The 15,371-nt window shown below is 36.6% G+C and overlaps 1 protein-coding gene and 1 long non-coding RNA gene across 5 annotated transcripts in view; one reads left to right on the forward strand and one right to left on the reverse strand.

Annotated features, from left to right (window-relative positions):
- The window catches only part of LOC141517500 (uncharacterized), a 70,926-nt gene extending 63,672 nt beyond the window's left edge, over nt 1–7,254 (reverse strand). For both annotated transcript variants that reach the window (XR_012476884.1, XR_012476885.1), the window contains exon 1: nt 6,936–7,254. This is a non-coding gene — a long non-coding RNA (uncharacterized LOC141517500). The remainder of the gene's footprint in view (nt 1–6,935) is intronic.
- SEPTIN11 (septin 11) overlaps nt 1–15,371 on the forward strand; it is a 168,070-nt gene that overhangs the window by 116,193 nt on the left and 36,506 nt on the right. For all 3 annotated transcript variants that reach the window (XM_074228545.1, XM_074228547.1, XM_074228546.1), the window contains exons 6-7: nt 438–534; nt 4,733–4,901. In XM_074228545.1, coding sequence (XP_074084646.1) covers nt 438–534; nt 4,733–4,901 — 266 coding nt within the window. The remainder of the gene's footprint in view (nt 1–437; nt 535–4,732; nt 4,902–15,371) is intronic.

Here is a 15,371-nt window from a genome sequence, read left to right on the forward strand (position 1 = left end):
AATCTATTATAGTGCCTTTCCCCACTGCCTCTCAACTCTGGAAGATTCCCCTCTAAGGAAAGAGTTTGCTTTTTATGTATGGAGGCAGCATGCAGGAGCAGAAAGATTGGCTGACACAGACACCTGAGGTGGAATCTCAGCTTAGATCACTTTTATTCAACTATTGCTGCTTACCTTCTTTCAGCCTTGGTTTTTTTCATCTGTAAAATAGGGCTAATACAATGCCTAGCTCACAATATACTCTAGGCTAGGAAGGAAATCAATTTGCTAATCCTTAAAGTTCTTTGCAAACTGAAGAATAAATTATTTTATTTTATTCCTAAATTCTTTAGGAATAAAAGACAACTTTTTTAGGGGAGCTGCCTCAGGATCTCTGAGCATATAGATGAGGATGAGGGTGACAGCAGCATCTTTTATACAAGCTCTTTTTTTTTCAGGTCCATCTGCCATTTGCTGTGGTTGGGAGTACTGAAGAGGTGAAGATTGGAAATAAGATGGCAAAGGCCAGGCAGTACCCTTGGGGTGTGGTACAAGGTATGCCTTTGGAAGGAAGGGGGAGGGACACCGGAACACTGTTGGGGGCTCCTCCATAGCAGTAGGGCAGAATGCAAGGGACACTTCTTTCCAACAAATAATATGTACAGGTCATTTTTTGGTTTCTGGGAGGGTGAAAGAAGTGACCACAAGATACAATGGAAAATACTCAGCCTTCTCATTGTCAAATCAGAGGCTGTAAAAGCTGTAAAATCATGCTTGAACTTTACCAGTATGTTCTGAGAAGGCAATAGTTAGCTTCTGAAAGGAGTTCATTGGCTTTTCTGATGCTATTAGCACATGAATTAGATTTGAGTGGGGGGGGGGGGCTGTGCTAAGTCACCAGCCTCACTTTCTCCTCTGAGCCATCTGTGTCCAGTGGTCATTATGAATCAGGACAACTGGAAATAAAGGGTAGTTGATTGGTGTAGTGGATAGAGCATTGATCTTGGAGTTGGGAGGATAGAAGTCGGAATCCACCCTCAGACACTTGCCACTTAACTAGCTGTGTGACCTTGGGCAAGTCACTTAACTCATCTAAGAGACATCTCCAGTCATCCTGATTCATATCTGGCCATTGGACCCAGAGGCTCTGGAGGAAAAAGTGAGATTGATGACTTAGCACAGACCCCACACCCTCAAATCCAATTCATGTGTTTGTTATGGCATCACCTCCCTGATGCCATGGTCTTCTTCCAGAACAAAGGATAAATATCACCAAGCACAGAGGGACAAAAAGTCCTTGAACACCAGTGAGTTTATAATCCTAATCCCAAAAGGGGATTGAAGACAGGGTTTTCTTTATTCCTGTTTCTGACTTTTTGAGTATAAATTGCCAAGGCATTATGCAAAAAAGAGTGGCCCAACTAATAATGTGCCCTCCAGGGAAAGCATGACATTGAATGAGTTAGCCAATTAAATTATGTTATTTTTTTTGAGTTGAGTCTTTTTAAAAAAAAAATTTCAATTACATGCAAAGATAGTTTTCAACATTCATCCATTTGTAAATTTAAAGAGTTCCACATTTTTCTACCACTCTCCCTTCTCTCCCTGTGGCAGCAAAGAATCTGTACAATTGGATTTAACATATTTCCATATTAGTCATGTTGTAAAAGAGGAACTAGAACTAAGGGGAAAAATAATAATAATAAATAGCAAATAATCCTGAGAAAGGAAAAAATAAAAGAAATTTTTAAAAGTGAACAACAGTCTGCTTTGCTCTGCATTTGGGAAGTTCACTCAATTTCCTTCATCACTCATTTACTAGAGAGATAAAGTGAAGCAAGTATTTGTTAAGAACCTGTTCTGTCAGGCCCTATGTTAAATGCTGGGATATAAAGGCAAAAAGCCAGTCCCTGTTTAAAGGAGCCCACAGCTTAATGGAGGAGGCAGCATGCAAGCAAACTATCTATAGGATAAACTGGAAAAAAGTCTGAGAAGAAACAAAGATTTAAGAAAAAATCATGATATCACACATTGGAAATGACCTCCATTTCCTGAGAGGTATGCTACAGGGAATTCCCAGCCTAGCACAATGCTCAAGCATTTGAACATAGTCTTCAAGATGGTGAATAATTGGAGGTGTAGGGAGCTGGCCTTTGGCACAGAGACCACTGGGTCTATGGGCAGAAATGACTGGTAATCTGGCTTTGCTTCTTTGGGCTCTAGAAAACGGGAAGCTCATATGTGGTCTCTTTTCAAATTTTGTGTCCTTACCGGTGTGGGTTTTCTTGGTTCCATTTTGCTTCACCTTAGACTAAGTTGCTAAAACAGAACTAGGTGATTTTGTTAAGACAGATTCATTGAAGGGGGCGGCTAGGTGGCGTAGTGGATAAAGCACTGGCCCTGGAGTCAGGAGTACCTGGGTTCAAATCTGGTCTCAAACACTTAATAATTACCTAGCTGTGTCGCCTTGGGCAAGCCATTTAACCCCATTTGCCTTGCAAAAATCCTAAAAAAAAAAAAGACAGGTTCATTGTGGCTCACTTTTAAGGAGGGGAAACTTGACCAATCAGCTTTTTTTCTGATATAATTAGTGGCCAAAGTTGTTCATGCCAATACACAAGTATACTCACATTCTACTGCAAAGTGACTATCATGTTTTCAGTAAATTACTCATGATTGCACACTGACATCACATCCTGAGGTGACAACATTTGGACACAAACGTCAGATTACCAGGTCCACAGTCTAGTTGTGGTTGTGGTTCCTCCTATGGACAGCTGTTCTTGGATTCAATTTCTTGTCTAGGTCAGCAGTGTGGGTTCAGGATCTTGAACCTGGACTTAGAGCCTAGAACCCCAGATACCTACAGCAGCTTTCAAATACAGTTTTCTGTCCAGAACAGCAACTGGGACTTGGCTTCCAAAACTCTCAGCTAGATCAGTAAAGCCTGGTTGCTCAGAGTATATCACTAGAAGAATAACTAAGCAAACAAACTAAGAACAGATAAAAAGCTATTTTAAAGCCATAAACATATAAGACATAAACCTCCAAAACACCTACAAGCAAAGCCTCAAGGAAAAATATGTCTTGCCCAGGATCAATTAGAATTCCTAAAAGAAATGAAGGTATTAAGTAAAGACTCCCTGAAAATTAGAATTAATTCAACATAAGTTAAATATTCCCCAGATACAATAAACAGTAAATGAAAATCAAAAATTTTTAAAATAGAAGAAAATTTAAATGTCTCATATCAAAAAATGACTGACCTAAAAAATGGCTCATGGAGAGATAATTTAAGAATCGTTATACTACCTGAACTCCCTGACCAAATAAAATGACCCACATTTTATATTTCAAAAAAGAAATCATAAGAGAAAACTGCCTGAATCTCTTAGAACCAGAGGATAAAGTAAATAGAACCAAAAGATATCCTGAAATGAAAATTACCAAACATATCATAAACCAGACCTTCCAGGTCAAAGAAAAATACCACAAGCAACCAGAAAGAAAGCGTTCAAGTATCAAGAAACCAGTCAAGATTATATAAGATTTAGCTACTACCATCATAAATGATTGAAGAGCATGAAATGCAGTATTCCTGAAAGCAAAATATAGACTTACAACCAGGAATAACCCAGCAAAAATGAGTATAAATCTATATTTAATAGAAGACTCCAAGTATTAATGATTAAAAGACTGGTATTAAGTAGAAATATTGAATTACAAACACAGGAGTAAAGAGAAGCATAAAAACATAAAAGCAAGCAAGTGATTGGGAAAGACTAGGATAAATCATATGCATTCTATGAGGTGGAAGAAGGATGATATTTGGGAACCATAGCATCAGCAAGGTATTACATGGGGAGTCAGGCTAGAGTCAGATTGACCCATAGGTGATTTTTGTTATGCTACAATGATAAGGGAAAGAACAAGGGTAGGGCTGAAGGGTTGTGATACACTAATGAAGAAAATGAGAGAAATTAAGAAGATAATTTATTATCATTTATAATTGGAGAGCACAAGTAGAAGTCCACATAAACAAGGAAGGAGTAGAAGCAGGTGTCACTTAAACATCACCTTGAACTGATAAAGAGTGAGGAGAAAATTTTGAAAGTCTTAGGAAATCTCGTCAATGCAGTGATCAACCATGATTTTAGAGGACTGGTGACTTAGAATGCTACTCACCTCCCACAGAGAGGGGATGGATTACATATGTAGGATGAGACATGTATTTTTTGGATACAGCCAATATTAGGATTTGTTTGATAGTGAATATTTGTTGTAAGGATTCTCTTTTTCTGTAGGGCAAGGGAAAGGTAAATGTGAGGGGAACAATGGAAGATGCTGGTTAATTGAAATAGTAAAACAATTTTTTAAAAAAGAGTGCTCCTTTGCCAGTTCCTCTTTACATGTAGCTCAATTTGGTCATATAATAACCTTCTTCTCAGTCATTTATATAACTGTTTTGATAGAGGGGAGAAAAATGGGAAAAAGCTACATGATTGTGATAATTTCCCATAGTTATTTGAATGCCTCACATGATATCCTTTAATGCAGACCTCTTCCTTCCTTTAATCCACTTAAAAACAGCTTTTTTGGGTAAGAATCTTCAGATGATCTTACTTGGTCAGTTTTATCAGTTGTTCTCATTGTTTTTTACAATAGAGTAGCATTCCTCCACTTTATAGCTTTATGATTTTGGGGTTTTAAGTGAAAATACTGCTAACTGTTCTTTTGGTTTCATATCTTACAGTTGAGAACGAAAACCACTGTGACTTTGTAAAGCTCCGGGAGATGCTGATCCGAGTAAACATGGAGGACTTGAGAGAACAAACTCATACCCGCCACTATGAACTGTACCGACGCTGTAAGCTTGAAGAAATGGGATTCAAAGATACAGATCCTGATAGCAAACCCTTCAGGTATCATGGCTATTAGCAGACTCTTGGGAAATTTCCCCAATCAATGGTTAGGAACATCATTTCATTTAATTGAAAAAATCTTGTTATGTTAAGAAGTTTGAGTGTTGAGGATATGGAAATGAAGGGCTATCAGGGTAGGGGAAAAATCTTCAAAATTAGTACACAAATTATTCACATGCTGAGAAAGTTTGAGGGAACACCCTCATTGTACATACTATGAACTCTGTACCAATAAGCTTTGTCCTTCTCACCTAGGACTGGGCAATGGACTATTCATCCTGTATTTGCTCATGAGAGTTCTGTGTCCATACATAAAAGTTTATGGCTCTTTCCAGAGACATTTGACAGTTCTAAGAATTATATGTTTATTATCTTATTTCTCTCTATCAAATGATCAGCTTTTCCTTTAAATATTTAGATGCTATACTATTTGTACAAACATCTTTATAATGATTCATTATATATGATGTTTCTCTATCTATTTTTATCAAATTTATTTTTACTGTTGCCTTGTCTGGGAGAATTGATTGCTACCCCTGATTTTTTGCATTCCCTTGAGGCATAATAGATTTTGATCCTTATCTGAACTGTGTTAATCTTTCTGCTTCAAGAGTGTTTCTTGAAAACAATATATTGTTGGATTCTGCTTTCTGTTCTTCTCTTCTTTTTTTATGTCTTAAGTTTTTATCCCATTCAGTTTCACAGTTCTGACTGCTAAATTTCATATTTACCCTTTCCTCTTAGATGTTTCCATTTCATTGCTTTCTTCCTCTCTCTTTCAAAGAAGAGAATGGGGAAATTGGAGTCCACTCAATAGTGATGATTAATATATGATAACACTGCTTTTCTCTCTGTTTGCCTACACTTGACCACAGGTTCTTATCCTTTATGATCTACCTATGAAGTTGTAGTTTATTTTGCATGTGACTAATCCCTCCTCAAATCTACCTCTTCTCAAATTCCTCACTTTCCTCTCCTCTCATGGTTTTCTTATCTAATATATTTCTACACCAAGCTCTGAGGGTGTGTGTGTGTGTGTATCTCCTTTTTCTAGTTTAGATGAAAGTCAGCCTTGTGTAACTTCCACTCCTCCCACCTTGCCCTGCTTATTAGTCTGTTCTTCACATGTACCCTAATTACATGAAATAAATTCATTCTACCTCCTCTGCCTCTCTATTCTGATCACACCCCCCCCCCCCCCTTTCAGGACAGATCATCAAAACCTAAACATAATACCAACAGACCCACTTGTCTTTGTTATCTTTATGACCACTATAACCCTTTCTAATTCTGAGTGGAGGAGGAAGCTTAAGAACAAGAATTCTCACCCTAATCTGGTTCTTAATCTTAAATCCTTGCCCTCCACAATAGGCAGCAGAGTCACTCTTATTCTCTGGAGTGGTTCACTATATTCAGCTACATGGAAAATTCTGGGTGAGATCACCAAAGAAAGGCTTCTCAAATAAATCTTCCCAAAAATATACTACCAAGACTTGCCCCCACTCTCACCCCCAATAGGCTCCAACAGAGCATCGTGGTCACAAACTTTAACCTGTGACCAAGATTGAGTTCCTCCTGGAACCCAAGGCTTTCAAAGACATGCAAAAGGAGTCCTCCATGATAGGAGAACAAACACCTCAGGTTGGAACCAGAAACCTCCCAAACTGCCATCTGATATTTGCTCTGTTCTTAGGGCTGACTGTTTCTGCATTGACTCAGCCTGAAAAAAAGATCACAGCTTATCCAGACTGAATTACCAGGAATTACTTCTGGCAGGATGAACAATAGGCTGTGAGGGGGCTTCCACAATACAGTTGCTACATCCACAAATACTGTGCTTAAGATAAGGTCATGATTACTTGAAATCTCCTCAAATTCAATGCTGTTAATCTATGGGACTTAAGTAATATTCTCTATCAACTCATTCCAGAGCTTGTAGAGGATTTTTCTGTACCAGCCCTTCCACCATTTTCATTAATTGCAATTGGAGTCAGGAAGAGCCCAAAGTCCTAGCTGAAGTCAGTGATCACCTACCATCTAGACTGCTCTGGGCTCCCCGGTGATCTGTTCTCTACTATCCAGACACTAGCATGTGACACAGGTAGTCAATAGGAGGCAGCTCTGCCGAGATCTTGGAGCAATGGAGCATCACAGCAATTCACAACATCCCCTGTGGAAGTTCCTCAGTTGGCCAAACCAACAGACTTCTCCAGACAGTTCCTTATAGCCTGATCAAGAGAGCAAGCTCAAGTACAATCCAACGGATTTTTCTAACTGAATTCTCTTCCCTCCAGCCAGCTGATACAACTAGAAGTCAACCAGGGTGGTCCAGACATATAGCCCTTCCAATTCATGTCTGCAACCTAGCATAACTTGGGCTATAGGAAAAGGAATAAGAGTCATACACATCATAGCCACCCAACTGCCCTGGAACAAGAATGCTTTAATGGAGCATTGAACCTCGACCAGGAAAAGGCCATTTTCTTATGGCAAAATCCAGCCAATTAAGGTAGACAGACACCTACTGAAGAAAAGCAGGCTATGAAGACCATGCTAATATGTGTATGAAGAAGATTAAGAAAAAACTGACTTTTTGGAAGTAGACTGGAAGTGGACTTTAAAATATAGGGTTAAAATAAAATGACAGAAATTGTAGTTTTTATTCTCTAGGATTTACTGTGGAATCTATAGATGAAGGCCATTATCCAAAAACAAAGGATATACAGCACTGATGAATTGTTATCTCTTCCTGGACTTAAAGTATCTTGAGGGCAGGCTTTCTATTCTTTGTCTTCCAGACCTAGGATCTTCATTTTTTAACCCAGTGCCAAAGGTAACTGAGACCTGAACGCTGAGTACTGTCTAACAAGAAATTAGCTTCTTTGCCAAGAACATAGTTTGAAATACTTATTAAACTTTCTCATTTCCCCCATTTTGATGTCATTACATCAAGTTTAGATAAATTGAGGCATCTTGGAGGGAGAAATCTTTTGAAGACCTGGGGTTGTTAGAAGAATTGGACAAGCAACAATCAACTACTGTCTATGAGGGGAACATAAGGATGGATGACACATTTACAGAGTCTAAGGGGCAAGGAACAGAGATCAAAAGGGGTCAGTCTCTCTTTGATTAAATAACTCATAATAACATACAATTCTGACCCATTTCTTTTTCTTCTGCTATCCTTCTGTATCTCTTGTGTCTGTCAATGACCAGGCTTTACTTGTAGATATCCTTTCTGGTAAAAGACGTATCTCAACACAAATTTTATCAGGTCAAAACTTATAATTTTGAAGTCTCTTAGATTATGAAAACTACAATTTGATTTGTCAATTGTCACACAGAAAACATAGTTACAAAATAGAAAATTTGAGAACCAAACCAGTTTTAAAAACTCAAGTTTTATTCTTAGGCATTATTCATTTATTTCCCCCATTTGGAAGATGCTGTTCCACTAACCAAAGTAACTTCCATAATAATAATGTCTACTACAACAAATGATTTCATTAAAATTTTCCAAATCAACTTGAGTTTGTAATACATACATTTGTTAATCTATATCTACAAATAATAAATCTATATAAATAATAATCTATATCTATAAATAAAACAGTTTTTACCTTTTTTTGTTTATTTTTAAAAAGAATCAAAAAATTTTAGCTGAAAATGAATTCCTTTTCAAAAAATTAACAAAAATTTTAAATAGACCATAGGACTTCCTTTTTTGGATATATTTAGTTGACTAACATTCCTTTCCTTAAAACAGAGTGTGAAGTAGTTATTCTATAGAATCATATCCTGATGTCACAAAAACTTTATTCACATTTCCTTAAATATCACCTTAGCATCTTGAAAAATTAAAGAATCTTAATTCTCACAGGAACATGTAACTGACAACAGATGCCAAGGCTATACACTAGCCCAGCTGAATATTAGAATTATATAGTTATAAGCAAAAATGGACTAAATTTAAATTGTTTTGTACTAATCACTTGACACGATTACAGGAATTTACCATAAGGACACAAGAAAGGAAAATTTTCCCTTTTTATTAAAATGTCAGTTTCCAGGTAAGGCCATGTGGATGATCAAATGCTTTCAGTCAGATTTCAAATCTGCCAGGTGAGATATTTCCAAATATCATGTTTGAGAAGCAGCATTAGGAAAATTCAGCTTTAGAGCTTGCTTAAAAATCATTCCCCCAGTCTTTCTCAATAAGCCTCTCACCAGCCAAATAGTACATTAATCCAACGCAAATTTTTTTGATACACAGGCTCAGAAGGCCAATTTTTAATATCATGAGATCTTTAATGGTGAATTACCATGATCAAGAATGAATTCAGGGGCAGCTAGGTGGTGCAATGGATAGAGCACCAGCCCTGGAGTCAGGAGTCCCTGAGTTCAAATCCAGCCTCGGACACTTAATAATTGCCTAGCTGTGAGAACCTGGGCAAGCCACTTAACCCCATTTGCCTTGCAAAAACTAAAAAATTAAAAAAAAGAGAGAATGAATTCAGTTTAAACAGATCAGAAAGATGCTATATGGTGACGCAGAAAAACCCATTCCATTCATTCTATCAGTTGATGCAACAAAGATTGTGCTTAAAAAATAAAATATAATAAACAGAAACTTGAGATGTAAAAAAAACTCCCAATAATCCAAAATTACATCTAGAGCCAGGTTTTATACAAACAAAATTTGTAGAAAAATGTGTTCAGCTATTAAAATAGGCATAAACACAAACTACTGCTCTTAACAATCCTTTTAAACAATAAGAACTTACTCTAGCAGCTACAGGATCTGTACTAACATGGAGGAAGGTCTTATCATTTTGTTCCCTAAATAATCTCCATAGCAAAAATCTACATCAAAATAGCAAAATGTACCAATGGGAACCTTCAAATATACAAATATACTCATTAATTAAATAAATGGATAAAACAGATGTTAATCTCAGCTTACATGTTGAAAAGTTAAAATCACATACACAATTTATCTTAAAACTAGTGGGGAAAAAATCTCCTTGTTCTTATTCAACCTTAAAGCAAAACCAAATCTTTAAAAATTTAAACTTATCAAACCCAAATTGATGTTAAGTATTTAAATATCATACATAAACCCCAAGAGGTCCTTAGAAAATAAAAAAAATTATTTAAAAAAAAGTAGTTACAAGTGATTTGTTTAAGCCCAATTAAATTACTCTTATCACTAAACGCAATATATTTTAACTACCTTTCCAAAATTTACTCACATCCAAAAATGATATAAGGTTATACATACAAATATATCTTTTGGTAAGAACGAACTTATTGAAGCACACCCCAATTTTTTACAAAGATTCAATATGGAAAATTCTTGATAAGGATTTATAACCAGATGTTTTTAAAAATACCTTTTTAGGATTGCAAAATTTTTTTCTACTTCAGTTAATCTTAAAAACTTTATAAACCATAGCTAAAATAGCCTTAAATAAGTTTCCTTTTTTTAAGGGTTTTTTTTTTTTGCAAGGCAAATGGGGTTAAGTGGCTTGCCCATGGCCACACAACTAGGTAATTATTAAGTGTCTGAGTCTGGATTTGAACTCAGGTACTCCTGACTCCAGGGCCAGCGCTCTATCCACTGCACCACCTAGCTGCCCAATAAGTTTTCTTTTGTACAAAAATATAGATAATAGAACAGTGGCTATTTTTCCAAATCAGGTAATGATTGTTCCTTTTAGTAGGGGAAACTGGTACATACATGTCTCCAGTTGAGAAGAAAATTGGGACATGATTATTATACTATAAAAGTTAAAGTCAGTTACAACTCCATATGCACAATGTCACTAATTACAATTTAGGGCCAGATATACTTATCATGTTCATTACAATGAAGTTACAGTAGGCACTACTTTGAAGTACTAAAATTTTCTTTTTTTTGTTTGTTGTCAACAGCACAATTTTAAGTTCTCAAATATTTATGAGAGAATCTGCCCTTACTAATAATCTTATTCCAATTATTTACCATATTTCTTAATGATAGAACACTTAGGACATCCAAAATACTATGATCACAATTATACATTTTAAAATTTTTTTAAATTTCTTAATATAATACTTTTATTTTGCACAGAAAATCAACCCATATATATTTATATGTGTGTGTATACACATATACATATACATATAGTTATCTAATTAAAAGAGATTGTATGTCTTAACAAATTCCTTAATTCAGGGCTAAATTTTTTTTTTCTTTTTGGAATCAAACCAACTTTAAATTGCTTTGCTGCTAACAAGGTGTAGCTAGCTTCAAAAAAATTTCCTACAGATTTTTATCTCAAACCCTTTCTCCAAGTTGAATTTTTTTGTAATAATATGCAAAGATATTTTATTTATTTATCCAGCTACATGCAAAGATAGTTTTCAACAAACGTTTTTGTAAGGTTTTCAATTTCATATTTTTCTCCCTACCTCGTCTTTCTTCTCCCCTCCCCCTAGAAGAAAGCAATCTAATATAGGTTATATGTGTATAACTATGTTAAACATATTAATTCATGTTGTGAATCCATGTTAAGCAAATTCATATTAATCATGTTGTGAAAGAAGAATCAAATCAAAAAGTGAAAAAATATCTTACTTTTAAAAATTGCCTTTCTCCTAATATTTCTAAAGAGATTTCTAAAGGGAAAGCATATCTTTGCAGTTTCTAGTTGAAACCAAGTCACTATTCTATTCATAAAACTTGGCTTAAAACTTAAGAAGATTCCAAATATAGTAATGTTACTAAACTTTACTTGAAACCAAAATGAATTACACCTAGAATGTTCTCAGATATATAGAAAATACAATTTATAATTTCAGTTATTTACTATTATTTTTGCACAAGATCTATTTTTTTTTTGAGTGATTGTGTAGGAAGAGAAAGTTTGGACTTGTGGCTATCTCTATTTTGATTTCTTTTTTTTTTTTAGTTTTTTTTTTTTTTGCAAGGCAATGGGGTGAAGTGGCTTGCCCACGGCCACACAGCTAATTAATTATTAAGTGCCTGAGGCTGGATTTGAACTCAGGTTGTCCTGACTCCAAGGCCGGTGCTCTAGCCACTGCACCACCTTGCTGCCCCTCCATTTTTATTTCTTAAAATGCTAAGAATCCTATCTCCATGTGGTGGAGACACTATTATAACTTTACTCATTTGCAAATTTTTTCCAAAGATTTTTTTGGGTTTTTTTTTGCAAGACAAAAGGGTTAAAATGACTTGCCCAAGGTCACACAGCTAGGTAATTATTAAGCATCCAAGGTCACATTTGAACTCAGGTCCTCTTGACTCCGGGGCCAGTACTCTATCTACTGTGCCACCTAGCTGCACCAATACTATTATTCTTGATGGGAAGATCTGAGACATCTGAATATTCTTAGCAAATTTACAGATTGCCTTTTTGATTGTTTTATTCCTAAGGCTGGCTCATGTCCACCTAGTTGCACCCCAACCCCCCACCCCAAAGATTTTTAAACTATAAAATACTTAGAAATGCCTATAAAGTTTTACAGTCTTAAAATTTCATATAATAAGGGAAGAACTCCACACTTTATTTTTAAAGGCATTGTTTACTAAATCACTACTGTTTTCCCCGAACCCTGGGAGATTTTCCTCTCAAAAACTCCAGGGCTCTCATTCCTCCATTTCCAGTAGGAGACACCCTGTAGCCTCAGCTACACATAAGTTTCTGGCCACCCTGAGACGCTCATAGCAAAATTAGAAAACTGCTTAAATAGTGCATTTCTTCCTAATTAAATAAATTCAAAATACGGAGCATGTCTATACTTGAAAGGGATGGGTTGGGTGGCCAGATGGGATGAAGGGTCAGACACCAAGACCAGGCCAGCAGAAGCAAAGCTGAGCTGGGGTTGGGGGTGGAACTGACCCACCCACTCTTCATCCATGGAATGGAAAGGAGGGGGAAGAGTGGAGAAAGGAGAGCTTATAGGAGAAGAAACAATGAAAAACACATTTCTTCAAATATGCTGTTGTAAATTAAACGTCTAGGGCTTAATTTCCTTTGAGATCAAGCTAATATTGGTCAGAAAAAAACAATTTCTTAAAATAAACCTTAGGTTTCAGAAGAGCAGTTAACTTGTGCTATCTTTTTAAGATTTACAAAAAGAGATGAGGAAGAGAGGAGAAAAGTTGCTAATGTGAATAAGGGAAAGAATGGGCCATGAGGGTTTGACTCAGACTTAGAGGTAGGAATAGGAAAAACAGACTTTCCTCCCCCCCCCCCCAAACCACAATTTTGGAATCAAAAATTCTCCAGGGCATGCTAAAAATTGCAATTTTAGAGAAGAATTCCAGTTTCCCCTCATTTTTCCAAGCAGAAAAATCATAGGAGAGAAATGAAAGGTGGCTAGAAGCCATTTCTCTGGCAGGGAGGGAAAATAAAAAGCGAAGAAATTTGGCCATTCAGAACAGAGAAAATGCATTAGAGACTAACACAGTCAAGGCACAGAGAAAACAAACCAAAAAAGTAGAAACAGATTTTTTGGAGAGAAAAGAAAATTTTAAAAAAAATCTCACCATTCACTTACCACTAATATCTCTGAGTTAGTAAAGATCAGCAGTCCTTTCAGTCTTCCTGCTCCGCCAGTTGGTGTGAGTTAAAGGCACAGTTTGTCTTAAGAGGGTAGCAAGTGGCTGGAGTCCATGTGAAGAAATTCCATCTCTACAATCTCATTCTGCACTCTAGGACTATTTAGTAACATTAAGAAGGGCAACAAATAAACACAAGCATGCACACACATACATGCCTGGCTACCCAAACAGTCTTACATATCAGGTGCCAGAGATACAACCCTCAAAACAACATACACAAAACACACCCAGAAACATCACAAGGGCACCAGAGGTCATATGATACCTTGAGGCCAAATGAGAAAATTCCTACCAAAAGAGAGTCAAGAATTTCCATGAAATGCTCAGGTAAATTACAGAGAAAATTTAAACTTCAACCAAAACAAAAATTCGAAACTAGAGAACTGAGTTGAAAAAGTGGTAGACTTACCCCATTCCAAGGCCAGCTTTGGCTAGGCTCAAAATCTGTCCTAGCTTCTTTTTCAGAGATCCCATTAAGCAGCCTTGTTTAAAAGGAGTCAACCCTGTTTCCAAGCAAATTGTCTAATCCCATATCTTTCAACTAAACCACAGGTTCAAAATATAGCAGGGATTTGAAAAGTTACAGACCTCTTTCCTTCAGAGGAGTGTAGGTAGAGAAGGATGACCTGTCCCTTCTCAAATTTTCATGTCATGGCACAAAACTTGTAAACCTTAAAAATATAGGGTTAAAATAAAATGATAGAAAATATAGGTTAGACATGAAGTTTTATTCTCTAGGATTTATCATGAAACCTATAGGTAGGGCCATTATGGTCATGACCACCCCAAACAGAAGGGAGTATTTATCTGAAAACAAAGGATAAGGGAAATCTTTAACAACCTCCTTATAACAACCTCTCTGTGAGGTTATGTGATATTTGGCTAAACAACTGCTCACCCAGGACTGATCCCTATACAAAGCTAAGTGATGAATTTTTATCTCTTTCTAGACTTAAAGTTGCTTCAGGGCAGACTTCCTGAGTTTATAATTAGCAAAGGGAGAGATACCCACGATATCCATGAATCTTGATGTTTTATGGAGTGGTAAAGGTGACTGAGCCATGAAGGCCAAATGCTGACTAAAAGAGAAATCAACCTTTTCACCAGGAATATAGTTTAAAATACTTAAGCTTTCCTCACCCTTAAAATCCAGTTTCATCTGATCCAAAGTGCATCCTTCTCTTGACTACTCTCAACTTCTGAAAACTATTTAAATAGCAAGAAATCTTCCCTTGCTGTGCATTCTTCTTCAACAGAAAGCCCCATCCCTACCTCATGGCTAGTTTTATAGTATATATGATAAGACCTCAGGGTCAAATAAGCTTGTTTCCTCAGTAGCAGTCTGGCAAGCTGCTGCCTTGAAGGAGTCTGGGTCATGGAATGGGTTGACTTCAAAACTGCAATACAGAATAAAGATTTACCTTCTTAGAAAGACAGATAGCGTGGATTAGATAAATGGAATTAGACAAAATTCAGAAGCTGTCCTGTAATATCTACCCTGGGGCTGGAGGAGGATGATGGCTGCAGTTCTTTCTGACCAAGAGCCTCCTGAAACACTTGAGACATTTCCCCCAGGTGTCTGCTCCACGGCACTTTGGCCATATTGAGGCACATCCTCAATCAGACCCCCGATGAAGCCCAAAGTTTAATGTCTGCCAATCCAACAATGGGACTTCTTGGGAAAAGTAACAACACCAATGGTGATCAGTCATGGAAATGCACTTAAGCATTTGTTCTGAGAATCAAATGGAGTTGATTCAGGATACCTTATTGAAGCTCACTCAGAACAAGAATTCACTTCTAACTATGGAAAACCTAAGCTTCAGTTTACCTTATTGACT

Source organism: Macrotis lagotis, chromosome 3, assembly GCF_037893015.1.
Source record: "Macrotis lagotis isolate mMagLag1 chromosome 3, bilby.v1.9.chrom.fasta, whole genome shotgun sequence".
In the NCBI taxonomy this organism is placed as follows: Eukaryota; Metazoa; Chordata; class Mammalia; order Peramelemorphia; family Peramelidae; genus Macrotis; species Macrotis lagotis.